Source organism: Lissotriton vulgaris, chromosome 10, assembly GCF_964263255.1.
Source record: "Lissotriton vulgaris chromosome 10, aLisVul1.2, whole genome shotgun sequence".
NCBI classification, from domain to species: Eukaryota; Metazoa; Chordata; class Amphibia; order Caudata; family Salamandridae; genus Lissotriton; species Lissotriton vulgaris.
In genome coordinates this window covers 750,164,526-750,190,630 of record NC_141698.1, presented here as the reverse complement: position 1 = coordinate 750,190,630, position 26,105 = coordinate 750,164,526, and the positions used below count along the sequence as shown (strand labels likewise).

At 42.1% G+C, this 26,105-nt stretch overlaps 1 protein-coding gene across 1 annotated transcript in view; it reads right to left on the bottom strand.

Moving 5' to 3' along the window:
• The window catches only part of LOC147688747 (uncharacterized), a 380,809-nt gene that overhangs the window by 61,826 nt on the left and 292,878 nt on the right, over window positions 1-26,105 (bottom strand). The window contains exons 17-18 of the mRNA XM_086941654.1: window positions 25,617-25,696; window positions 10,257-10,300 (exon numbers count right to left, since the gene is read on the bottom strand). Of these exons, the coding sequence (XP_086797780.1) occupies window positions 10,257-10,300; window positions 25,617-25,696 (124 nt within the window). The remainder of the gene's footprint in view (window positions 1-10,256; window positions 10,301-25,616; window positions 25,697-26,105) is intronic.

Sequence of the window (26,105 nt, the reverse complement as noted above, 5' to 3'; positions counted from 1 at the left end):
AAGATCTATTTTTATAAAGCCTAACATACCTATTGTATCTACCCATTCCCATTCTTTTAAGGAATGTTTTCCATATCCTAGATGCTGCCATCAGGGTCTTAAACCTTGTTCTTTTATAATATCCAAATTCCACTCTATTTAACAAATTATTTTCCGCCTCAGCCCCCAGTATGATAGCATACACTTCTGTGGACATAGTCGCAACCCTTACATCGCTTCCTCCACCCCCAATTATGCCCTGCATGTACTGTAATGCAGCAGCCATCTGATACAACCTAAAATCAGGGGCTCCCCAGCCCCCTCTCTCTCTTGGTAGGGTCATATACCTGTACGCTCTTCGGGTCTTTCCATGTGCCCAAATAAATCTGTTCAGTACCCTTTCTATCAAATTAAACCATCTAGCTTCAAAAACTAAAGGGATAGTACGAAAAAAATATAAGAATTTAGGTAGGATTAACATTTTGACAACATTTGTGCATCCCATAAGGGAAAGGTGTAGGTTATTCATCCTTTCTAGATCTTTTTTAACTTTACCTATTAGAGGATCCAAATTCATCTCTACTACTCTCTCCAGACTTGCAGTTAATACTACTCCTAGATATACTGCTGAGTTAACCACCCTATTATCAGCACAAGGAGTATATCTGTTCTTAATAATCTGAGTCTTTGTTCTATTTAGACTGTACCCTGATAATTTCCCAAATTCCTGAGCCTCTAACTCTACCTCCTTTATAGCTAGGATAGGGTTTGGAGTTAAAATTGCCACATCATCTGCATAGGCTAAGGACTTCACCATATTTTCATTTATTCTCATTGGAGGTATCCTTTCATTCTCCTCCAACCTACGCAGTAATGGTTCCAGGTATAATGCAAACAATAGGGGAGAGGAAGGGCATCCCTGTCTAGTCCCCCTAGCGATTTTTACTTCGTCTGAAAGCCCCCCATTCACCCTTATTCTTGCTGCTGAGTTCCTGTACAATACCTGAATAGCTTTTATAAAAGATTCACCCAGCCCACACCATCTCATTACATACCAAAGATATTCCCAATCCACCCTTTCAAATGCTTTCTCAGCGTCGAGGAAAAGTGCTGCTACAGGATCTCCTAGTATTTCTGCGTGGTCAAATACTGTAATCACAGTCCTTACATGCTGCGTAGTCCCTTTCCCAGGTATAAAGCCGTGCTGGATAGGGGTCACTAACTGCTCAATAATCCCAGCCAATCTTTTTGCAAAAATCTTGGAATATATTTTGATATCCGAGTTCATTAATGTGATTGGCCTATACGACCCTGGCATTTCTGATGGCTTTCCTTTTTTTAGAATAACTATTATATAAGCCCCCCCCCCCACGACTCTGGGCTAAGGTCTCCTACTTGTGCTTGTTGCATAATTATACACATATCTGCCAAGAGTTCATTTTTAAAAATTTGATAAAATTCTAGACTTTATTCTCGACACTGAGGCAGATGCAAAACGAAGCAAGAACAGAAAGCCGTAGAGCAAGGCAGGCGTCAAAGAAAATACAGAACAGCCTAAGGAAGGTTAATAAATTGTATGATGAGCTGGTGGACAGAGTTACAGAGGTTGAGGAACGGACAGGGAAGCTCGAAGATGATGTTGGGAGATGGCAATCATTTAAGACAGAACATGAGAAAATGGCAGAGGACATGCGCTGGAAGATGGAGGATTTTGAGAACAGGCAGAGGAGGAATAATGTCCGCCTTTTGGGTGTGGAGGAAGGGGCAGAGGGGCAGGATGTCAGGCAGTTTGTGATAAATCTCTTGAGTGGCGCATTCCCAGAGTCCCAGTGGCAGTGGGAAACAGAAATACAGAGGGCGCACAGGTTCCCTTTTACACTAAAGAGGGTGGGAGAAGCAGGAGGAGCAGGCAGAGGTGGGCAGAAAAATCATCCAAGGGCTATACTAGTCTATGTTGGAAACTTTTTGCTCAGGGAAGAGATTTTAGCTGAAGCAAGGCCAGAGAGTAGGAGAACTTTTGAGAACAATACCTTTTTTGCCAGGCCTGACTTCTGTCATTTTACTGTAGAGAGGAGGTGGAAGATGAGGCAGTTGATTGCACCATTTCAGGCTCTAGGTATGGAGGCGTATCTACTTTACCCTGCCAGATTGAAGGTAATTATTAGAGGGAAAACTTGGATGTTCAACTCGGAAATTAAAGCGGGGCTCTTTCTAGAAGAGATGAAGAAACAGAAAGGAGCGTGAGAGCCCGGGTAGGACATAGGTCATAGTGAGATCAGTGGGTGGCACGAAAAGGTAAATGATTGGGAGAAGGAAGCGATTTGCACAACATAAGGCGGGCACACATAGGTCGGCTGACCTATTTGCCTGTGAAGGGGGGGGGGGAGGGGAGGGGTGAGCAGAGCAGGGGCGGAGAGGGAGGGAGGTGAGGGGGGGGGGGAATAACAACTGGTTGATTATGATTTTGCACATTGTTATGTTTTTGGGATACAGAGGAGATATACAGACTGGTTCGTGGTTGACAAAGAATGTTTTTTGTTGTTGGTATCTACGCATGTTAACACAATGGCATGAAGGATAGCGTCAATTAATGTGTGTGGCTTAAATGATTTAAATAAGAGGATGAGGGTGGCTGCATATTTAAAAACCCTGCGGTTGGATTTGGTATGTTTGCAAGAAACCCACATTGAGTTAAGTAAGATAAATCTTTTGGAGCAACTTGGGTTCAGGGTATTGGCTAGCTCTAAACAAGAAACTAGGACCAGAGGAGTGGCAATTTTGGGTAGGCATAGGGATATGGTAGTAGGGAAAAAGAAGGAAGATAAATGGGGAAGATGGCCTATAGCGGAAATATGCTTCAGGGGTCAGAAAATATCATTAGCCACAATTTATGGATCTACTGAAGACGATCCTGAGGTATTTCAGTTTCTTGATGCGGAGTTGGCTCAGTGGCCTGAACCCATAATTTGTTGAGGTGATTTTAACATACATGATTCGGAGAGCTCATTTACGCGGATAGATGCAGTTTATAGAGGGAGGAAAAGGAAAGTGTTCAGGGCTCTGGCTGATATGGCTTTGAATAACTCATTGATTGATCCTTGGGTTAAACTACATCCTCATCTTGATGGAAGTACTTTTTTTTCGGCCCCACATAAAGTATTGGTTAGGCTAGATTACTTTCTTATAACTAGCTGTATGTTAGCTGGGACACAGATTGAGAAACTTCCAAGGGTGATTTCAGACCACAGTCCAGTAATACTTACCATTAAAAATAATTATTTACAAAGAGCACCCGCACAGTGGACTTTTGAGAGAGGACTTTTAAAAGATCCAACATATAAGGAGCACATGTCAAAGTGGATTAAAGGGTTTTGGGATATCAATAGGGGGACAGCAGCTATAGGAGTAGTTTGGGATGCATTTAAGGCGGGAATAAGGGGAGAAACATTGAGCTTTGTCCTGGGAAGACAAAAAAGAGAAAGGGAAAGGAGAGAGTTGATAGAACATAAATTACTAAGGGAGGAGGAGAATTTAAGCAGGGTAATAAGAAATAATCTACCTTTAGAGGAATGCCTGCTTAGAATAATAGCATTAAAAGCAGAGGCAGTGGAAGGCCTGGCCAGACAGGCGGTAGACAAATTCTTGTCTAATAAGGAAAAGACATACGAGCTTAGCGAGAAGGTAGGGCGGGTGCTGGCAGCTAGAACTAGGCAGAGAACAGCTGAAGCAGGAGTAAAAGAAATACGGGATATACAGGGAAATCTGGTTATGGAGACTGATGCAGTAAGAGAGGTATTTAGGAAATTCTACGCAGATTTATATACTCCAGAAGATTTACCAAACCTGGGGGAGATTGAGGAGTATTTGGGCAATATACCCCCTCCGACGATTTCAGAAGAGGATAAAGAAATACTAGATAATCCAATATTGTTAGGAGAGGTGGAGGAAGCTCTTGACAGTTTGCCGAAAGGCAAAGCGACAGGACCAGACCAAATTCCGCTAGAATTTTATCAAATTTTTCGAAGCAGCCAGTTCAAACAATTTTTATGCCCGATGAACAACATAGTGCTGCTAGTGCACCCTCAAGATTCAAATCATGGGCGTATGCATGCAATAATCAATACTCATATTAAGCATAGGCAAGGCACCTACGTTCCCCAAAGTGGGAAAATCTGCAGAACAAACTAATAACCACTGTGTAACCAAAACCTCACCACTGACAGGGATGACATGGATGGCTGCATTTCAAGCAACCACAAGATCAACCTTGTCAAACCAAAGGGTAAGCTCTCAATCGGTGACCACTAGATATCTTTCATGAAAGATGAGTTCCCTTTCAGAGTAGCTAAACCCAAATGGATTAGGTTGTCTGGAGTGGTATATCATGTGGTCAAAAGGCTCATAATTCAAGAGGGCCCCATAGCGGGGAAAGGCCCTCAGAGCAGCCTCAGCCCCAACAGCACTGTACACAAGAACGCAAACAAGTTTCAGGCCTAATGCCCAAGGAGACATTCAACATGGTCTGACTGGGGAAGCCAGGGATAAAGATGATGACTGATTCTGAAACCAATCTGGGTAATTGACAAAGATACTGCATTTTCCGCAAGCATGGGATGGCAAGTGCCACTAGTGTATCAGAAAGGAAGTTCCGGCAATGCCCCCAGAGCTGCAATAGCATCAAATGTTACAAGTCTAACTCGTCTTTCAAGGAATATGTTCATCATATATGAAAGGCCTACCATTCAAGGCATCAGCATGTCCTCTGACAGCGTCATCCACCAACAGTGAAGCTTGCTCTTTGAATAAATAGGAACCATCAAAAGGCGCATCCAGCACATTTGCCTGAACCCTTCACTGATGGCTCAAGGAGTTCAACCAAGCATGTCATTGAAGAACAATTGAGGATCTCATAACTAACTATTTCATATAATCCAGCAAGAGGTAAACCACCATCTGCACCATTCCCAAAGATCATGTTAGTAATGTGCCAGTATGTATGGGCATTGCAGCAAAGAAGCACCAGACTCCCAACCTTTTCCTCCAGATAAATTTCATTGACAATAGCTCCTTGTCAGCTGGGAAGGATAGGGAAGGCCCAACATCTACACTTGTAAAATCTTAAGCCTGTTGTTTCAGGCCCTCTGTATTTGGATGAAAAGAAAGGCATGGCAGCTCAACCGGTGCAAGTCGCTGAATATGAGACAACTCACAGTGGATGGATTGTGCTGATGTTACATTACTCCAAACTGACGTAACCGAATTCTAAAAAGTCTCATTAAAAGGGAACAAGGGGTCTGACATAGAACAACCAGTCTACAAAATTTAGGCCGGAATGTACAAACTCCTCAGAAAGTACACGATGGGGGCCATCAGAAGTAGCTGAAGCAGATGAGCTCAAAGCAAGTAGGGTCTGCAAACCAAATCTGGGAACTATTCTATGTTTGAGCAAGAGCAGAGCAAATCCACCTCTACTTCTACCTTCGGGAAACAAAATTGTCAACTGAGACATGATAGAAAATCATGGGAACCTCAGTGGAAGAAATCAGAGTCAGAAACAACATTGTACCATAGGTGGCATACGTCTTAATTCTAATTCCAAAAGAAGCAGCGAGGCGTTTGGTGGCAGAAGAAAATAACCATTGATATCAAAGTAGCGTCAGGCTCATTAGCAGAGGGCGTGTCAGCACTGATGTATGTTAATTAATGGAAACATGAAAACTGGGACACTGGGAAACTGCACTGTAGTGAACCAAATTATGGAAAAACAATTTTAATGAATGACAATTTTAAGGAAATACAAATAAATCGAAAATTAAAGGAAACATTTTAATGGCAAGATAATTTTATGGTAAAATCCAAAATTATGTTAAGTGTGGGTGGAGTTAGCAAGGGAATTTTGGGCTCAGGGATAGGTAATGTTTGGGGAGATAAAGGCTTTGTGGGGGTCAAAAGTGTGAGGCGTTATGGCTCACTGGTTAGAGGAGGCATACCCTGAAGCAGAGGTCAGACCCGGGACCAGGGTTCAATTCCGGACGCGGCAGGGTCTTGAGCCCAATTGTCCACGGACTCGATAATTCTCACTTCGGTGCCCACTCTAATCACGGGTTCACACTCTGCAACTCTGGGCATTAGCTTGCTTAATCTCCACAACGCCCCCCCCCCCCCCCCCCGCGGCGGGAAGCCTGGCTTTCACCTTGGGGATGCCCAGTACGGGTTATCTCACAGGGAAAAGCCAGGACGGGTTCCCAAGGCAAGCGCCGAGATGCCCTAGGGTAAGTCGAGCGCTATATAAGAACACACATACATACATACATACATACATACATGGCATAGAATAGGGTTTTTAGGGCTCACTTTTGAGTGGAGTTTAGGGATGTGTGGTGTTTTTACGGTTCAGGGATGTTGGAGTGTAAGGGTGTTGAGGGGTTTTAGGGTTCATGGATGGGCACACTTTAGGGCTATTGCAGGCTTTTAAGTTTCAGTTATTGCTTGAGGATTGGGGTGGTGAAGAAATGTTAGGGTTCACGATTGGGTGGAGTTTACAGTTGTGAGGGGTTTTAAGGATTCAGGAATGGATGGAGTTCAAATCTAGAAAGTGTTTTTTAGGGTTCAGTGATGGATGGAGTTTAAGGGTGGCAATGATTTTTTTTGTGTTCAGAGATGGGTGGAGTTGGGTGTGGAGAGAGGTTTTAAGGGGCCAAAGATGGGTGGAGTTTAGGTGCTGAAAGGGGATTTTAGATTTCAGAAATGTGTGAAGTTTAGAGGTAGTGAGTGGTTTCAGGGTTCAGGAATGAGTGGAGTTTAGGGGTAGAAAGGACTTTTAGGGTTCAGGGATGGGTGTGGTTTAGGCGTGTTGACGAGTGTGTAGGGGGCAAGGATGGATGTTGTTTAGGGGTTGCGAGGGAGTCGAAGTGGGTGATGTTTAAGGGTGAAGAGGAGCCAGTGAATTAAAAGATTTCAAAGCAATTGTTCAACAATGTAAAAGATATAAGGTTGAAATATTGTCCCCTGAAGTAAAGCACCGAACTAAATACTTCTAACAAAATTATTTCTGAAAGTAAGACTTGCAACCATTTCATTTACTCCTTAAGAATAAGCATGCAAAAGCCAATCTTGAACAAAAGGACATTCTATGAATTGGTTTCTATGAAATGGTAAATGCCATTCATTCTGAAAATGTTCATTAAACAGTTTAGCCAAAATGGCATTTCGGAAACGGAATACATAACATATTTTTTCAATGAAATCATATACAATTGCAAGCACAACTGAGGTTGAAGACGCAGCAGGCAACTTATGGCTGAAGACATACTAGGACTTGAAGGAGGGTGGAATCCAATTAGAACCACCTCTGCAGTGTCCACATCAGAAACCAGAAAGGCAGAAGTTGATCTAGCAGCACCAAATGCAGAGCCAGAGAACTGCTGGGCACTGGCATCGGGTGATATCCACCAATGTGGGACATAGCCCCAAAAGGGACATTGAGGTCTAAGTGCTGAAGTAAATATGTCAACTCAAAGACCTGTCCCGCAATTGGCACCAATGTCTAGGTGGAGCTATGTTGCCCTGCCCAGTAACTTTTACACTCTGACTGCAAATATTTACTTGGGAGAGAGGTTGCAGCATCATACTTATCCTGGGAATAAGATCTGAAGAGATGCTGATGCTCAAGCTTGTTGCAGCCTACAGATCATTTGATGGACCCTGCCCAACCATCTATGAAAATCAAAGGTAAGCCAGAGTGATCAATGGTATTACCCAGGCTGCTCCCAGGACCCCTGCTGAGACATGGACAGGACTAACTAACAGGAGAGCATGCTCTCTGCAAGTAACTCAGGAGGAAGGGTTTAGCACGCAGAAGGGTATTCCTGAAAATCTGTTAGAAGGGGAGGACAAATGCAAAATTCTGGAGCAGGTTAGCCTGGAATTGGGGCACTGGACTAGTACCGGGTAATGCCTGTATACAACAAAACTAGGAAGGTAAAGCCCACAGACAACAATAAATAAGAGCAAACGAATAAAAAAGTACAGGGAGAAGAACAGGTAAACTACCATAAATGAAATTTTGTATACTCCATAGAAAATGGTCTGTCTATAAGAATAAGGTCTAACAAAAAGGCAAGAAGCAGTTGATATCACAGTTTTAGATGACACTCAGCAGCTCCTATGGGAGAAGAGCACTGGGTGTTTCCCTGTGCAGGAAGGCTTTAACCTTAGAATCCACTGACACCCACTGCTAAGAATAACAAAGTAATATTAAAAACAAGAGAGGACAAAGGTAATGGAGATGAAGGAACTGAATAGAGGAATAGGGCTCAGGGAAAAGGACAACACTCTAAGAAACACTAACAAGACTGGAAGTACACAAATCAAGAGATGCTGAAATACAGGACTAGGAATGTGTACACAAACAAGAACTGGAAGTATGCAGACTGAAACAAGGAACATTGAAATTATAACAGAGACAGAGGAACTGTAACAATCAGAACCAGGGAGAGAGAAGTTAAAGTAATAATGCCAGTAAGGGGAAAAACAAGCAAATAAAGAATGTCCAAAGCACAAAAAAGTATGAGAAAGCCTTAAATCAAAGCGGCCAGACAGCCCTTGTTCAACAGTAAAAGCGGTTGGTTGCCCTAAATGCCTTAGCCCTGATTTAGTATGTTAGCTATAGCCAGAAGCTCAGGGGAGGAGGACAAGTGCAGGAAGAAAGATAGACTATAGTCTCAACTAGGTAGAAATGCTGCACAGGGACTTGGAGAAGGAAGGATTAGGAAAACCAAGAGGCATAAGAAGGTAAAAATGGAAACCAGAAACTAAGAGCGGATAAGTCCAAAAAGAATGGATATAGGAGTCAGAATATGCATAGGAACCAAGAACTATGAAGTTGAACAGCGCTCTACCTCCAGGACTTGATCTAGGCAAGGTCTGGGGACATAATAAACTAGATAAACCATGCATCAGGATGGAAGTGTGGAAACTAGGGCTTGGGTGATTTGTCAAGCAAGGTCTTCAATGTGTTGGTTAGTGTTAAGACTTACACTGGTGAAAGGTAGAACTTTACAGGGCCTTGATGAGTGCCATCTAATATAAGGATAGCAGAATCCTGAAATCCATGCTTAGAATCCAGACTCAAAGGAAATATGTTGTTTTAACCCCTTCCATGCGGCCGCGATTCCCCTGGTGTGCTGTAAACAACACGAACAGGGGCGGGCCGTGACGAACCCCAGCCGTCATCAGCACACGAGCACCGTAGTGCATGACGGCTGGGGTTCGTCATCAGCATGGAAGGGGTTAACAGCAGGAGTGGCACCTGATCTCTTCATCGAGGATATTTAAGAGTAGTGGAATCTGCAATTGGAAGTATTCATCAAAAATGTAGATGAACTTGCATGCTTTTGGTATGCTCATTAGGAAACACTCAAACATGTAATTAGGTTACATTGCCTATGATGTGTACCTGTACATTTTGCGTTCCTTGTGTGAAGTAAACGTACTTGATGAAAAACACATGCATTGATTTCATTAAATATAAACTCTTGGAGTCTACAGGTAAAACTTTGAACACAGCTTAGCTTTAATAGGCAATTCACGATTGTAGGAACTGAACTGATGAGAAGACTGGTGTTTAAATCTAGCACAACATTCAAAATCATGTTTGGATTAAAAGATTTGTTTAGTGTGGCATAAAACTCTCTAAATTGTGTGAATAGGCTGCTTGGCTGCACCATCCCATTGTCCTGATGTTGCAAAGTCATGAGAGTAAACAGAAGCAGATTGCTAGGAGCAAGCAGCCTGGGTTTTCATTAGGAAACAATAAAGAGCTAATTTGATGCTTGCTTGCCTTTTAGCACCACTGCAATGAACATGCAATCTGCCTGCTGGAACAGACTGATGAAGTGTTGTAAAAACAGAGTAGGCTATGTGATGGGCCTTGCATTACCCTACTAGGGTGGAGTACATGAATACATGTTTTAACTTGGACCCCAGCTGTTGAAAATCTAGTGGTCTAATGCTAATACTAGACCAAGAGGTGGGTGAAATATCTGACAGAACAAGTGCTCAGTGCCACCGGCCACACAGCCACCTTTTCAGATGGTGATATCCTCTCTTCAATAGCAATGTAATGATAGTTTTCCAAAAGTGACGCCATTTGGCGACAACACTAGGCTCTCGCCTGAACAGTCAGGTTTAACTGTTTTGACAAGCGGATTGCTTGCAACAGCTATACTGAAAAATTTGTTGTTGCATTAACACCGTAGAATTGTAACTTAACTTACTTAACATTCTTCCTCTTCTTTCAACATCCGAATCACTTGGATGACTGGATAGAAAAATACACAAGAGACATTGTAAGAAGTATATTCCTCACTTTTCAAATAAAGAAAGAATATTATGTCCATCAACAAGGATAGTTTCAATTTACTCGACATATGGTGCACTGTTTTAATGTCAAAAGACTTGATAGAAAAATGAACCTCATAATAATGTCCAATGTGAAGACAAAGGGTAGTTGGACAGGTGGTTGATCGCCGAAATACACATACACCGAAAGACCTTGAGCGTCATATAGGACTACTAGAAAAATGACCAGAAGAATTGACAAAGCCAATTGCTCTAGCTTGGTACTGTTGAGCGAGCAAAGCATTGGGTTTGCCAATGCACGACTTGCTATTTTAAAAATATAGAAAGCAATGAAAATATTGCTTTTCATACTTTCAAGAAGGTATGGCATGGATCACACCACCAACACACAGAGTCAGTCATGTCAGTGAAAAATTAAGACTGCCTAGCAGTCAGTCAAGTCAAGATCACCTCTGAAAACTGAATTGAGTGAGAGGTCTGAAGATGCTTTTTCATAAAAATCATGACCCCCAATAATAAGGATAAACACAGATAAAATTAGCAACAACATACATTTTAATAAATACAGATGAAATGCCAAAAAATACCATAAAACCAAGAGCCCTAACTTTAATCCAGAATAGTGATATTTTCAGGTTCTTAAATCCAGAGTTAGAAAAGAGATTGTAGATGTTTTACAGGTTAGATCCATAGCCAATGTGAAAACCCACAAGCGTGTAAGTCTGTGGGTATTCCTCAACAAGTTCCAGGTAATCCCTCAATTTGGCAAAGCAGGCAGATTTATTCCCAGCAAGGGCTTGAGTAAATGTGTTTCTAGGATGAGGATGGCAAAGGAGCACCCCATGAAAAAACGAATTGTGTCCTTGAGAGGGGAATGGCTTATTATGCAAAAGCACATTTGTGTTGAACTGCTATATGTGGGACTGTGCCTTGGGTTACGATGACATGTAGAAATAAATAGGAGGACAATTCACCAATGAATTTTGAAGTACCAAAAGTAGTATTCTACAAATACCCTTTATCTCTTACATGCCATTGTGAATTGGCCCAAAAATATCTACAAAACGGGAAAAAAACAGAAGTATTCATAGAATATCCACATGAAATGAGTGTGAATAGAAAGGACGGCGCTCTCTTTGTTCTTTTACAAATTAGGCAGTTGCATGTTTTTGAGCCAATTCCCCAAGACATATGTTAGAAATGGGATTCCTGGTTGGCTCAGGTATGCAGCCAGGCCAGGCAGGAACCACCACTCCAATCAGGGTAAGCTAGATACACACTAAACAAGAACAACAGGACAAAAATCAAGTGTATAGAAGTTGAGATATTGAATTTTAAAGGAATAAATGAATTAATGCGCTTAGAAACCAGTAGGGCACAAAAAGTTACTTTAGGTTGCGCTGGATTAGGGTAAAGTCAAAGTTCGGGCTCACTGTGAGGGAACACTGACCGGCTACAGGACTAACGCAAGCCCCGGTGAACGTACTTTTCCTGGTCGCAAACAGCAAGATGTATCGATCTTCTCCATGGACCGAAGGTGATGCGTCAGTTCTGAAGACGGGTGCTGGAGTGGAGATGCACTGGATTCTGTCACTCTGTTGAAGGGATGTGTCGATATCACCAAGAAGGAGCAGGGGCGATACGCTGTCCGATGTATCGGTCACTGAAGGCAAAGTGCTGATTCCGATGAGCCAATTTTACTTCCGCACTTGGGTCAATGCACCCGTTCTGCTACTCACAAACAGGAGATGCTTTGAAATCAGTGTTACAAGTATCTAGGCCACTTTTAATGAGCCAGGCACAGGAGCAAGGGTAGAGACTTTGATATCCCTGAGTCTCATACAACAGGAGGCAAGCCAACAATCCCTTGATGATCACTTGAAAGGAAGGCAGAGACCAGCTCTCTTTCAGCAGAGTCAGTGAGCAGCAGGCAGCTGGACAACAAATAGAAAAACAGGCCATCCAGATCAGCAGTCCAGTTGAGTCCTTTGTGCCGACAGCAGTTCTTCTGGCAGGGCTTCGGTTACAAGTCCAGAAGTGTCCGATTTTAGGGGCCAGAGAACCAGTACTTATCCCCAAAAGTGCTTTGATGTGTGAGGGTGACTTGAAAGAACCTCTCTGAAGTGCACAATGATCCCTTTCAAGCCAGTCCTATCGGCTAGGCTATCTGTGAGGGGGTAATTAGTCCTTTGTGTGAGGACAAGACACAGCCTATTCAAGTGAAGTGTTAGCCCCTCCCTTCCATCCTGCCCATGCAAGTGCATCTGATTGCAGATGTATGTAGATGGGTACTCAGACACACCTATCCTTCTAGGGGTTTGGCTGTCTAGAGGGAATACCCAAAGTGTACCTGTCACCCACCCCAGATGTGCGTTGGAGACAGGCTGTAAGGCATACAGAGCAGCAAGTGCAGAGGAATGTCTACTTTCGAAAAGTGGCATTTTTAGAACAGTAATGTAAATTCAACTTCACCAGGAAGGAGGATTTATCATTACCATTCCAAAGATATGAAACATGAAAAAGCTACTCCTCTCTGATCAGGAATTACAGTCTAAAAATGTATTAAGACATTCCCGATGCTAGCCTATGACAGGGGTAGGCCAGTGCAAAAACGAATTTGGGCGTTTGTCACTACCAGGACATGGAAAGATTAAACACACGTCCTAACTTTAACTTACATGGCACCTTCCCTTAGAGTTACTTAGGGCCTAGGGGTGAAGTAGAAGTCATAAAAGAGGGGTTTAACGTTTGGCAGGTCGTTTTAAGTGCCAAGTTCAAGTGGCACTTCAATGGCAGAACTGAGACATGTTTGAAACGCTACTTATGTGGGTAGCACAATAAGTACTTCAATACCACTATTAGTGTTTGACATGCAGGCCCTGGGGATTTGTTACACTACTAACAAGGGATTTACTAGTAAATCAAATATGCCAATCAGGTATACACCAAATTACACCATGTTTAGAGGAAAAGGACATGCACTTTAGCAGTGGTAAAGTGCTCAGAGTCTTAAGACCAACACAAATATTCATTAAAAACTGGAAGTAAAAGGTAAAAAGTCTGGGGAAAGACCACCCTAAGGATGACAGGTCTCACGGCATGTAAGAGTGAGTAAAGGAGTACTGCTGTTGTGCTCCTTCCCATACTCATAAATGCTTTTGTGAATCAGTCCCTTTCATATTGTACTACTACACACAGCTGTGAGTGTTGCCCACTTTCTAGATTTTGAAGACTACTTTTTGAGATCTATGTAATTTCCAAACTTAGCGGAAATTTGCTCCAAGCACAGAAATATCCTAAATTCATCATTTTTCTGGCTACCATTTGTTGAATGCACAGTGCATGCCTTCTACTGTCTTCCACATTGCTTTTGAAAAACGGTTAAACTTACTTCTTAGTTTGCATGGCACCAGAGTATGAACCACTTTGTTTCCATCCCTGTGTGACTGCAAATGATCACCCTTAGATGCCTTCTTTCATCCCTGATATGGACCACAGAAAAGGAACTACGTTACTCAGGGCTGATGTGCCGCTGCCTCCACTAAATATAGTGTGGCACATACTACAGTAGATTCCCATGCACTGCTATAAAAAACCATGATGCCATGACCCGCATGGAACCACTACTGCCCAAACTGCCTTTGATATTGACTATGACCTTGGGTACTGCCCATAGTCTAATAAAGGAACGAGGCTCACCCATGACGGATTGTGTCTTAAAATTAAAGACAACTTCCCACTTAAAAAGTTCCTTAGATAAAATTAAGCCACAACAGCATCGAAGTCCCAAACCACACTGATTCCAATAATTGGAGAAGTTGGCAAGGTATGGGATCTGAATATCATGGACATATTACTGTGTGATAAAAAAAAAGTTGGGCCCTAAATACAGTTCACAAAAATACTGCCCCATTAGAGTTAATATACTTTCTACATCCAATGGGGTAATACTTTTGTAAAGGATATTTAAGCCACAATATCTCTGCGGACAGTAGTTTAATCAACTAAATTCAGATATACAACTGGTGGCAGAGAGTCTGCTCATTTTATGCGATTAACTAAGTTTTTACTTTGCAGAAACAGCTACAAAAGAGATAAAGCCAGCTAATGTATTCCAATATGTTTTATAGTACATGATACGTTGGCTTGAAGCCATTTCAGAATTCTTTGTTATGCAAAAGTCTATGTGGGTGTTGTAGGTGGAGTCAAGCGTAGGAGCATACTCTATGTTGCGGTCTTTCCAGAGAAAGGCTGTATCTTACGGTGTGACTTGAGTGGGAATTACTATGGGGTCTGCATGGGGAGAGTTGGGGGAATTAGAAAACAGAAAGAGTGGGAGATGGAATATATTTTAGATATAGACGCAATGAAAGGGAGTAACCTGTCCTGGGTGAATTTGTTATCACATTCCGTAATACCACTGAAGGCTGGCCTTAGCGGCTTGTGCAAGGCAACTGATATAAAGCATTACATTTTAAAAAGGCCAAAGGCCAAAATACGTATGTGAATCGGGCCCACAGATGTGACTTCACACATAAGGCAATGTGGTAAACCAGTTCAGAAATGCTCAAGCTGATGGGGCGTGGCTTAGCGCCCGGCGTGGACGGCGGCTCCGATGTGAGCGCTCCGTGCCGACCGGAGGTTTCACCCTCTTTCCCCTGCTGCTGACTTCCTCTTGGAGAAGAACACCCGACCGGAACATGAGGAGAGTGCCGTGGCACTAACTCTGGGCACCTTTTGGCCGTTTTCATCATTTTTCCGTCGAGACGTCACACAGCCGCGGCTTCCTGACGGCCGCGGCCGCCACCTTGTCTATGTTTAGCGCGTCTAACGTGCTGCCTGCTCCTCATCATGCTGGCCTCCTGCGATGCCCCGGAATTCCGACGCTGCTCTTGGTGAGCTAATTTTTTTTTTTTATATCTACGCTGCTGTTGCCCCTAGCATATCTGCTTCAGCTTTTTGCGAGTGTTACTCGTGAGCATCGCGATTTTGACGGCCATTTTACTTCCATTGAGCATTCCTCTCACATATATCACCTGCGGACATAATTGGTGTCTCCTCTGTGCCAAGGCCAATTTCCCTCTTCTGCACTCTCTCATTTTTGGATTTTCTCCACGTCTACAGCCAGTCAGGTTACCTGCACATTTTCTTCAATTCGCATTCACCTCAAGCTGCCCTTAATTACCACAATGTTGTGACTTTTCAATTTGATACTTCCTTCTCCACAAATGCCAACTTGTTGCTTTTGACCTTATTGGGCATTTTGTGCTTCGCTCCCTTGCAAGAGGCTTCATGACTTAAGTGTTTGGACATTACTTTACAACCCTTTGTAAATTTCTGGCGCTCCTAGGTGACTCTGAGAAGGCTTCCTTTGGACTTGTTCGCTCCTATGTGCTTCTGTTGACTGTGTCACTTTTCTGCCCATGTGTTGACTCTCGCAGGCGCGGAATATTCCAGGTGCTACTTCTTTTGTTTTCTCTCTGGAGGCGGCTTTCATCATATGGAGAAAGGTGCAACTGATCGTCCTTCTAAAACTCCACGACATATCTTTATCAAAAATTCAAAAGTCTTTTCTGCACTGGCACATCTGGAAGCCTCTCAGGCACTTGCTGTTCAAATGTCGCAGTCCAACGCGGAGCGTCCTGTTCAACCCTCAGGGAAGGCCACAACGAAACGCCTCAAAAAGGACCCTCCATCACCGACCGGCTCTACCTCAGTTGTATCTATGGAGCTGCTGTTGGAGGAGATACGTGCTCTTCGACCTTTCATGGACGAAACCAACTCCAAGTTGCAGGTCTTAACTGATAATTGGTCACAGTTGGATGTGAGAGTGACGACGGCTGAACGCACCATATCCTCTCTCCAGGAGTCATCCTCCAAGGTGACGCACATGCAATTGCAGATTTCTTCTCTCCAGAAGCAGGTCGAAGAGCTTGAGAATCGTAATCGGCGCAACAACCTCCGAATTTACAGCCTGGCAGTGAATTGTGAGGGGAATGACCCCATTGCCTTCTTCAAATCCTTCCTTCCTAAGCTCCTACATTTACCCGAGGGTACCGTGCTTAACATCCAGCGAGCACATAGGCTGGGTCGCATCTCTTCACCCTCTTTTACCTCTTCAAGACCAAGAGGGGTCATCATGTATTTCCTGGAATATACAGATCTTCTTAAAGTTCTCTCAGCAGCCCGTGCTTCTCCTCGCCTCACGTGGTCAGGATCTACCCTCTTCTTCGCGCAAGATTACGCCAGAGCTACAGCCAGCCGCCGTAAAGCTTTCTTGGATATGCGACCAGAGCTCCGTTCCATTGGCGCCAGATACGGCCTTTTTCATCCTTGTCTTTTCAGAGTCACTCATAACAACAAAACGACGACCTATGAAGATCCTGTTCGCCTTCGGAGCTTCCTAAATTCCTGTCAAACATCCGATATGGACCTCTCCGGCCCCTCATCAGCCTTCCCTCCATGACTTTCATGAGTTGTTGTTGCTCACTATTTTGTCTGCACAGCTGATGCTGACTTTTTTTTTGTTCGTACTTGTTATGCTGATCTCCCCATTCCTATATGATCCTCCTTGTATTTTTATATGTTCCCTTATGGTCCTATAACTTACTCACCTGCTTCCCATTTTTATCTGATACCACGTTCTCATTGTTTTAGTTTCTCGATGTTTCTTCTCCTCATGTCTTTTGTTTTTTTTTTCTCTTTTCTCCCACAGGATCCACAATCTATTGTATGTTTCCTCCCCGGTCCGGTGGTTCGTTTACATCGGTTGTTCTGCCTCCTGCAGTTGGCATTCCCCCCCCTCAGTTTTTTCTCCTCGTCTCTTCTCCCTCTTGATCGTCCTTCCCCAGTTCCACCCTTCGTAAGTATGTTTTCCTTCCTCCCCTTGCTGTTCGCTATTTCCTTTTTACCCGTAATCCTGTTTTTCTTCCAGGTTCTCCCTTGTTCTAAGGTGTCTCCTTTTCTCCGTTCTCACCAACTCCGGACCACGCACGGAACCTGGGCGTCACCCTGGACTCCTCACTCTCGATGTCCAGACAAGTCAACGCCGTTTCATCATCTTGCTTCAACATTCTTCGCATGCTCAAAAAAACATTTCGCTGGATCCCCACCGAAACTAGAAAAACGGTCACCCACGCACTGGTCACGAGCCGCCTGGACTACGGAAACACACTATACGCCGGTACCACCGCAAAACTCCAGAAAAAACTCCAACGCATCCAGAACGCTTCAGCCAGGCTCATACTAGACATCCCGCGTAAAGAACACATCTCTGGTCACCTGAAAAACCTCCACTGGCTCCCCGTAAATAAGAGGATTACTTTCCGCCTCCTAACCCACGCACAGAAAGCACTTTACGAACTTGGGCCCGAATGCCTCAACACACGATTGTCCTTCTACACCCCCTCCCGTCAGCTGCGATCCTCCAACCAAGCCCTTGCCACTGTACCTCGCATCAACAAAACCACCATGGGAGGTAGATCCTTCTCCTACCTGGCAGCTAAAACCTGGAACTCACTTCCCACTCACCTTCGCCTTACTCAAAACCACCTAGCATTCAGAAAGCAACTTAAAACTTGGATATTCGACAAGTAATTCCCCACCCTTCCTCTAGCGCCTTGAGACCCTATGGGTATGTAGCGCGCTATATAAATCTCTTGACTTGACTTGACTTTTACCTTTTTCATATCTTTTTCTTTCTCACTTGCATGTCTCCTCTGTTTCCTCATTCAACTGGTTTTCATTATCACTTCTTTATTCTGCATTTTTCTTCTCTTTTCGCACTTCTTCCTTTCTTTTTTTTCTCTCCTTTTTTCTTCTAATCTTTTGCTTATTGCTTTTCATTCACTCTGGACCTTGCTCTTTTTTCTCCTAAATCTTTTCTCTTCATTTTTTCTCAAACTCCCATTGCTTGTTTGGCTAACTCATCTACATTTTCTCCTCACTAGCCCTAGATCTCTTGTCACATTTTTTCTTCTTGCCTTTCTAGCATCTTCTTCTCTCTTTTGCTTAATTTTTCCTCTGGACTCTTATTTTGCTTCTTTTCTTATTGATATTTTCTCTCCATCTTTTATATTATGTTGTTAAAAATAGTTACATGGAATGTTAAGGGCATTAATTCTCCAATCAAACGCATCTTGCTCGTTTAAATGTTGATGTTGCTTTCCTACAAGAAACTTATTTGTCTGCTGACGAATCTGTTAAATTGAAAAGAGGTTGGGTGGGTGATGTTTACTACTCTCAGGGGGATGGTAAACGTAATGGAGTAGCTATTTTGTGTCACAAAAATTTGTCTCATTCGTTGCGTGCTCAGGAATCAGACGATGGAGGTCGCTGGGCATATGTTAAACTGTCTATTAAGAATGTTCCAATTTCCTTTCTAAATGTTTATGCCCCCACTGCTGGTGATCCTACTTTTTGGCATACATTTTCCCATCATATCACCAGACTTATTGATGACAACTTTATCCTTGCGGGAGATTGCAATCAGCCCCTTGACCCTTTCCTGGATAGACATTCTAAGGCTCATTTTGTCCCGACTAAGTCTCATAAACTCTTTTCCCAAGCTATCTCCCAACATAAGCTCACTGATGCCTGGTGCCTGTGTAATCCAGAGGTGCGAGAATTCACTTTTTATTCTCCTTGTCATCATTCCCAATCCCGGATTGACTACATTTTTGTCACTCATAACATTGCTCAAAACCTTGCCCATGCCGAGATTGGTCGGATTTTACTCTCGGATCATGCCCTCACTTCAGTTCAGCTTGACATCCTTCCTAAATCAGCTGGACCAAAACGATGGCGCTTTAATAATGCCCTCCTCTCGGATCCCAAGTTCACTGCTTCTCTTACTGAATTTTCAGATGAATTTTTTTTGCTTAATGATACCCCCTCCATTCCCAAGCATACCATTTGGGATGCTTTCAAGGCTGCGGCGAGAGATTTTATAATTGGCTATGTGGCGAAGAAGCGGAGAACTGCTCGTAACTTCACAGCTGCTATCCTCCTTGATATTAAGAAATTGGAGCACTCTTATTTTACTTCCCATTCGCAAGACAGTTTAACAGCCCTGGTCAATGCTAAAATGAAATTTAACAAGCAGTCTACGGAAGATGCGTCTCTATATTTACTGAAATCGTCTGCAGAGTTCTATGGGGGCAAAAATAGGCTGGGAAGATTTTAGCTAACTATTTGAAAGTAAAGCATAACAAATTAAATATTGAATCCATCTATGATATACACTCTGTTCTCAAACATAAGGATGCGGACATTCTTGCTGAATTTTCTACTTTTTACAAAACCTTATACTCTTCCGAAACCCAACCCTCCTCTCAGTCCCTAGAAGGCTTTTTCTTTAACATACAGAAACCAGCCCACTTTCCTCTTGATCTTTCTCACTTAGAGCTTAATATCTCTCAACAAGAGTTACTCACAGCACTTCAGAATCTCAAAAAAGATAAGCCCCCCGGGCCGGATGGCTTTACTGTTGAATTTTTTCTTCACTTTTCAAAACTTCTCATCCCAAAATTACATTCCCTCATTGACACTTTCCTCACTTTAGGTGCCTCCTCAGGTTCTTTTTCTGACGCACACATCTGTCTGATACCCAAGAAAGGGAAGGACGCTCAATATTGTAAAACTTATAGGCCAATCTCTTTGGTTATTATTGATTATAAAATATTTGCAAAGTCTCTTGCAGCACGTCTTGACCCTCTTCTCCCGGACCTCCTGGGTGAGGAACAATCAGGATTCGTCAAGGGTTGTTTCATCACTGACAACACTAGACTTTTATTTAATGTCCTATCTAAGTCCCGTCATCTACCCCACTCTCTTGCGGCCATGGCCTTGGATGCTGAGAAAGCATTTGATAGGGTTGAATGGACCTATCTTTTTCGCACCCTCCAATGGTTTGGTTTTGGCTCCAAATTCATTTCTCTGATTTCCTTACTTTACTCTAATCCGCGTGCAGCAGTTTGTGCTAATGGCCAAGTCTCTTCCTTTTTTCATTTGGGAAGAGGTGTCCGTCAAGGCTGCCCCTTATCTCCTTTTCTTTTTAATTTAGCCTTAGAACCCTTTTTATCTAAACTCCGTCAGAACCCTAATATTCAGGGCTTTCAAACATCAGATTCCCAAGTTAAATTGGCCGCTTACGCTGATGACTCCTCCTTTTTATTTCTAATCCCACTGATTCAGTTCCCGCTTTCCTTGCTGAAGTGCATGATTTTTCCCAAATATCTGGTTATAAACTTAACAATGATAAGTGTGAGATCCTACTCTTGACGAAATTCACATTTAAACCTGACTTCGCTGCCTCTAACTTTACATGGAACTCTTCCCATATTACATACCTTGGTTTACATGTTACTCCTACTCTCCCAGATACTGTTTCCCTTTGTTTGTCCAAATGTACTCAAAATTTTGTGGATTTGGCGTCCAGATGTCATCCTCTTTACTTATCCTGGTGGGGCCGTCTTGACACTATAAAAATGATGTTGTCTCCCATAGTCCTTTATACTATTTCTAATATTCCGGTGTCCATTCCTTCCAAATTTTTTAAAAAGATTAACTCCATTCTGATGTCCTTTCTTTGGAATAAGAAAAGACCTAGAATGTCCCTTGCCCGATTGATTCGACCTAAGGCGGAGGGCGGAGTCAATTTCCCAGATTTCCCTGCTTACCATAAGGCGTTTTTATTACGACAAGCTTCCTTCTGGTTGCAAGACCCTAGTACTCCTTGTCATTTATGGGCTAAATTTGAGCGCCTTCTTCTCTCTCCTTTCTCTTTCGCTGAGTATCTCTCTTTCTCCCATAAACCCTCTTCCATTTCTACTCCCATTCACAAATTCACCACTAAACTGCTCTTATCTTCTTCTCTCTCCCCCCCTACGACTATTGCTGATTTTCTTTCCTCTACCATTTGGCATAATACCACCCTACTTATCCGTAACAAACCCTTCTTTTGGAAAGCATGGCGTCACAGTGGGCTGATATGGATTTCTCAACTCTTTTCTCAATATTCTTTCTTACCTTTTACCACTCTTCGTTCCCTTTATGGCCTACCTGCCTCCTTTACCCGTAGCTACCATTTACTTAGAGAGGCCGTACTGACAACTTACACTAGGCTCTCTCAGCTACATCCCTCTCCTATTTCTCCCACCCCCATCTCCTCGCTCCACTCCTTTTTTGCGCAATACCCCTAAGGCTTCCTCCATTTACAAATACCTTCATACTACTGACTCTGTTAGGCTCCCTATCACGCTTTACTTGGACACCTGTGCTAATCGTTTGTTTCGTCCACCCCCTTCGCAACAAGAAGTCCTTAAACCTCCTTAAATGCTCATTACATTCCATTCTTTCTTCATTATATTATTTTTATACTCCTTGTAGGTATTTCCATGCCTTTCTGATTACTGTTTCTCATTCCTTTTCTCTTTTTTTTCTCTTTTTTAATCTCACTGTCCAGATTTTCCTTTTGTTACTATTTATAACTTTTATGCTTGTTCTAGTTACCACAGCTTTCAATATTTTATACTTTTACTGAACTTTGTATTGACAACTTGTTCTTCCTTTGTAATATCAAATAAAAATTTCTTGAACTGAAGAAATGCTCAAGCTACATGAGTCGCAGGTTGGTGAATACTGTTTGCCTGTGCGAGAAACAAATTACCTGATTACCAAAAAGTGAGTTTTTAGACAAATCCAATTCATTGTATGCATATTTTATTTATTTATTTATTTATTTTTTAGATTTTTATTGCGCGAACAAATACCCTGGGGTGTCTCGGCGCATATGTTACATTTCAACAAAAGCCATTTTAAACAAAACGATTTCGTTTACAGTAATATTGTACAGAATATGAAGAGATCAATGCAGTCTGTCTCGGAATTTGGTAGAGAAGCACAAATTCAAATCACTTCCATGTTTCCCAAAATAATGCACAGAAACCATGATCATATTCTGTGACATCTTAAGGTATGTATATTGTAAGAAATGCACAATCCATAATTAAACAGGAGTTCTGGCGTCATCATATATAATAGTACTAGTTTGTCTGATTAGCTGAAATATTTCAAAACAAAGGCAAGGAGGAACAGGGATCACTACAGCAAAACCTAATAAAATATTATGAGTTGTTAAAGCCAATGACCAAATCAGTGATGATCTCTGAACATACAAATGCCAGGAGAGGGCTGTTAAAAGAATGCACATGAGAACATATGGAGCAGAGTTAACAATCACCTACTTCTTCGTACGTATATTTAAAGGTTGTGCATGAAACAAGTACTAATAGTGGAATGAAAACTAGCTGGAGAAGTGGTTGGGCTAGCAGATGGGGCACTAAAGTTTACCTTACCAGAAAATGTAGTGAGCAGGCAGTCTAATGCTCTAAAACTTGATGATAAACACAACTTAACAGCATCTAAAAAGAAACAGGGAGGACACTAAGGATTGATGCCCACTGATAGACAGGCAAAAGGAAAAACCAGCAACCAGTCCGTGTAGGGATGGTGATACTGGGAAATGACACAGACCCGCAACAGTTCATCCTCAGTAAAATGTGTCCCTCTGATACATTGGGCACATTTGTTTGCTTTCAGAAACAGCATCAATCACTACTAACAGTCAAAAACAGATGCTTGTCATATCATCCGAAACAGTGGTTCTTAACATGTGATTTGATGACCCCAGGGGGTCCTCGACGACTACTCAGGGTGTCCGTGACTATGGTATTAAACTAAATAACATTAAAATTGATACATTACATTTTAATTATATATGTCTATATTACGGATAGATAAAAAAAGAAGCAACATTGAAAATGTGAAAAAATATTCTATATTGGATTGTTTAATAAACAAAATATTTAAATATCTGAACATTTGTTTGGTGTATACTTGTTTTTTGTATTTTTGCTTATTGTTATGAAGTTCAAATCATAGAAATTGCTTAGGCCGGGGGCCCCCATCTTCAATAATGATTCAGTGGGTGTCCCCGGATTCCAGTAATGATTCACTGAGGGACCACAGATGTAAAAAGTTTAAGAACCGCTGATCTAAATGGATAAAATTAAAGGAGAAAGTAGCTGGAAGCTCACAATACTCAATCAAATGTTCAGGCATCTTACACCTGATGTGATCAGACTTAACATAAAGGGTTTGGACAGTACAAGAGGCGTCAGTCTAAGGTCCAGGACTCCCATGAAAGAAATCAGAACACGACTATGCCAAAATGTATTTGTATTTGTATGTTTAATGTATGTACCTGAAATTGCATCCTAAACTTACATGTGGGGAATACACTGAATTCTAGGTCAGGAGCCGGTGACGAAGATTAGGCTTTACTTTCTTCATTTTATTCTGCAGCAGCCAAGTCAACAACAACATAACAATTAAAAAACTTCATTTCCAGGAAACAATGGAGAAAAAATGAAGGCAATGTTCTTCCAGTGGGAACCCAGGACTTTCCTCATCCATTTTAGTCTCCTCTCTCTTTCCCTCTTCCTTTGATGCTCCCCAGACGACATGTATAAACAATGTTGCAAGTTTATTGATTACCCAGGTGGGGTTAGCTTACAGGCGATTCAGGTGGCGTCAATGAGTTCCTTGAACGCTGACCGCCAAAGAGGCCCTAGCCTAGGAGGTGACGTCTTATGAGCCCTCCTTGTCTACTCCTCACATCCTGACACCCTGGGCCATAAACTGAGGGGATGACCAACCTTTCTTTCTACGGTGGCTCGATGGGCTTGTCTACCCTTGTAGCAGGGGAGCAACACTAGGATGATGTGCCCTCTATGTCGCTTTGCGTGCGACGTGGCCAGCTGAAAACTCTGTGATTGTAGCATTTTTGTTCCAGAATATTCCTGGGTTCCTGCCAGCATAAATATTATCCTGCTTAATACCACGTTACTCACCCATGTCTTTATCCTTATGCAGTCTGCCCCATACTTACCTCATGGAGGAATAAGTCGACTGCTACATTGAAGAGGAGGAGATCGACTACTTTCCCGTCACAGACAATTTCTGTGACGCGATGGATGCATCCATTCGTAAGGGGGTCTCAGAAGTGGTGGCGCTCTTAGAGAAGAAGCTCCTTGACAAACAAGTGCTAACAGCCCCTCCCACATAGGAAAGACCTACCAGGGCTCTCAGCCCTTTTACCTCCATCGCTGTTAAACGCAAAAAAACTTTCATAAAGAGAAGCCTAGATGCTTATGCTGTCACTTGACTGATGGACAGCTGCATTTATGGGAAATCGATAACAAAACACTTAGACACAAGTGAGTAAAGAGGCGCAGACAGGCCACCTTTAATCTCAAAAGATTAAAAATAAATGACCCCATTAAATCATCACTTGATCTAAACCCTATATAATATCAAGGCAGTTTCTAACTATCCTTGTGGCCAATCTGCGATGCTGAGTAAACCAAGGGAACTAATCAATGACAGCTCTTTAGGAGTGAAAAGTGAAAATCATTGATTTCATTTCATCACCAAATTCTTCGTGACTCCAGCCCCCTAAAAGTTTGATTCAATAATAAATAGGAATGTAGTTGCAACAAAAATATAACATTTATTACAATCTTTTTAGATACAAATGCACAGTTTGAGAACAAATTAAGCAGATATTTGTCTACGATATATCGGGAACTTTCTATAGGGATCAGAAACCTTTACCAAACGTTTTATTAAATACTTTTATAAACAGCAAGTAGCAGCTCTGGTAATATGGTCATAAATGCTCATTTGTTTCCCTCACGTTTTTAAAAGGAAAAATTCTTCCCTGAATCTCATGCACCTTTGAACAATGATCACCTCTATTATAGCGTATCTCTGGTACCGTACTACAATTAACGTGGCAATTCAATTCAAACCAGGAGTATGCAAAATTATCATTTTTGCAGCAAATTGTGCAAAGGTGAAACAAATTCCTGCTCTACAAAGTTGTCAAATGTGTCACATTCCCAGAACTTGTTCTGCAAGGCAAATGATTCATTCTGCAAAAATTCAGACTTTGTATTTTATTTCCTTGTGTGTATAATGTGAAATCTGTACAGCTCTAACCTATCTGAAAGCAGCATAGCACAAAACAGGGTTAAATTCAAAGATAGAGTCAACTTGCGTGTTGTGAGATAATTCACCAGATATTTTAAATTTCTTTAAATGTTGCTGACTTTTTAACTTGGCGAAGTTTAAAAATCCTCATGACTTAGCAAGTTTCACACAGCTCCAATGGACAACAGCATAGTTTTTAATTTAAAGTAATGTGATCTTACCTTTTCAATCGCAGAAGATACATAGTGACCCATTGCGGAAATAACTTGTGTTCCGCAAGGTCCTGAAGGGCCCAAAACTCCTAAAGAAATAACATCATGTTTATTAATTAGTGGCTTTTTGTTTCTAGCAATTGATTTTTTAAACTAGATTTTTGACCCTGAATAGCAACAGTAAGGCACTTTTGCAAGCCCTACATATTAAGGCCTTTAACACTTCAAGGGACAGTCGTGTTCCACCGGGCAGTAATACTAATTACTGATAAGCAATGGATACCATCCGCTATGTTACGTAGTGATCCTTAATAAACCTAATTTAGATTGAAGGGTGGTTTGTGCCAATAAGGTTCCCTACCTTTCGCCATCAGCAGAGTTATAATTTTTGATATCACAATGCCAATTAAATGTCTTTAAATCTAATATTTAAACAGATATACTTAATTACAGCTCTAATTTGTTTAGCAAAAATGTTGAGCTTTCCTTCATTAAAAT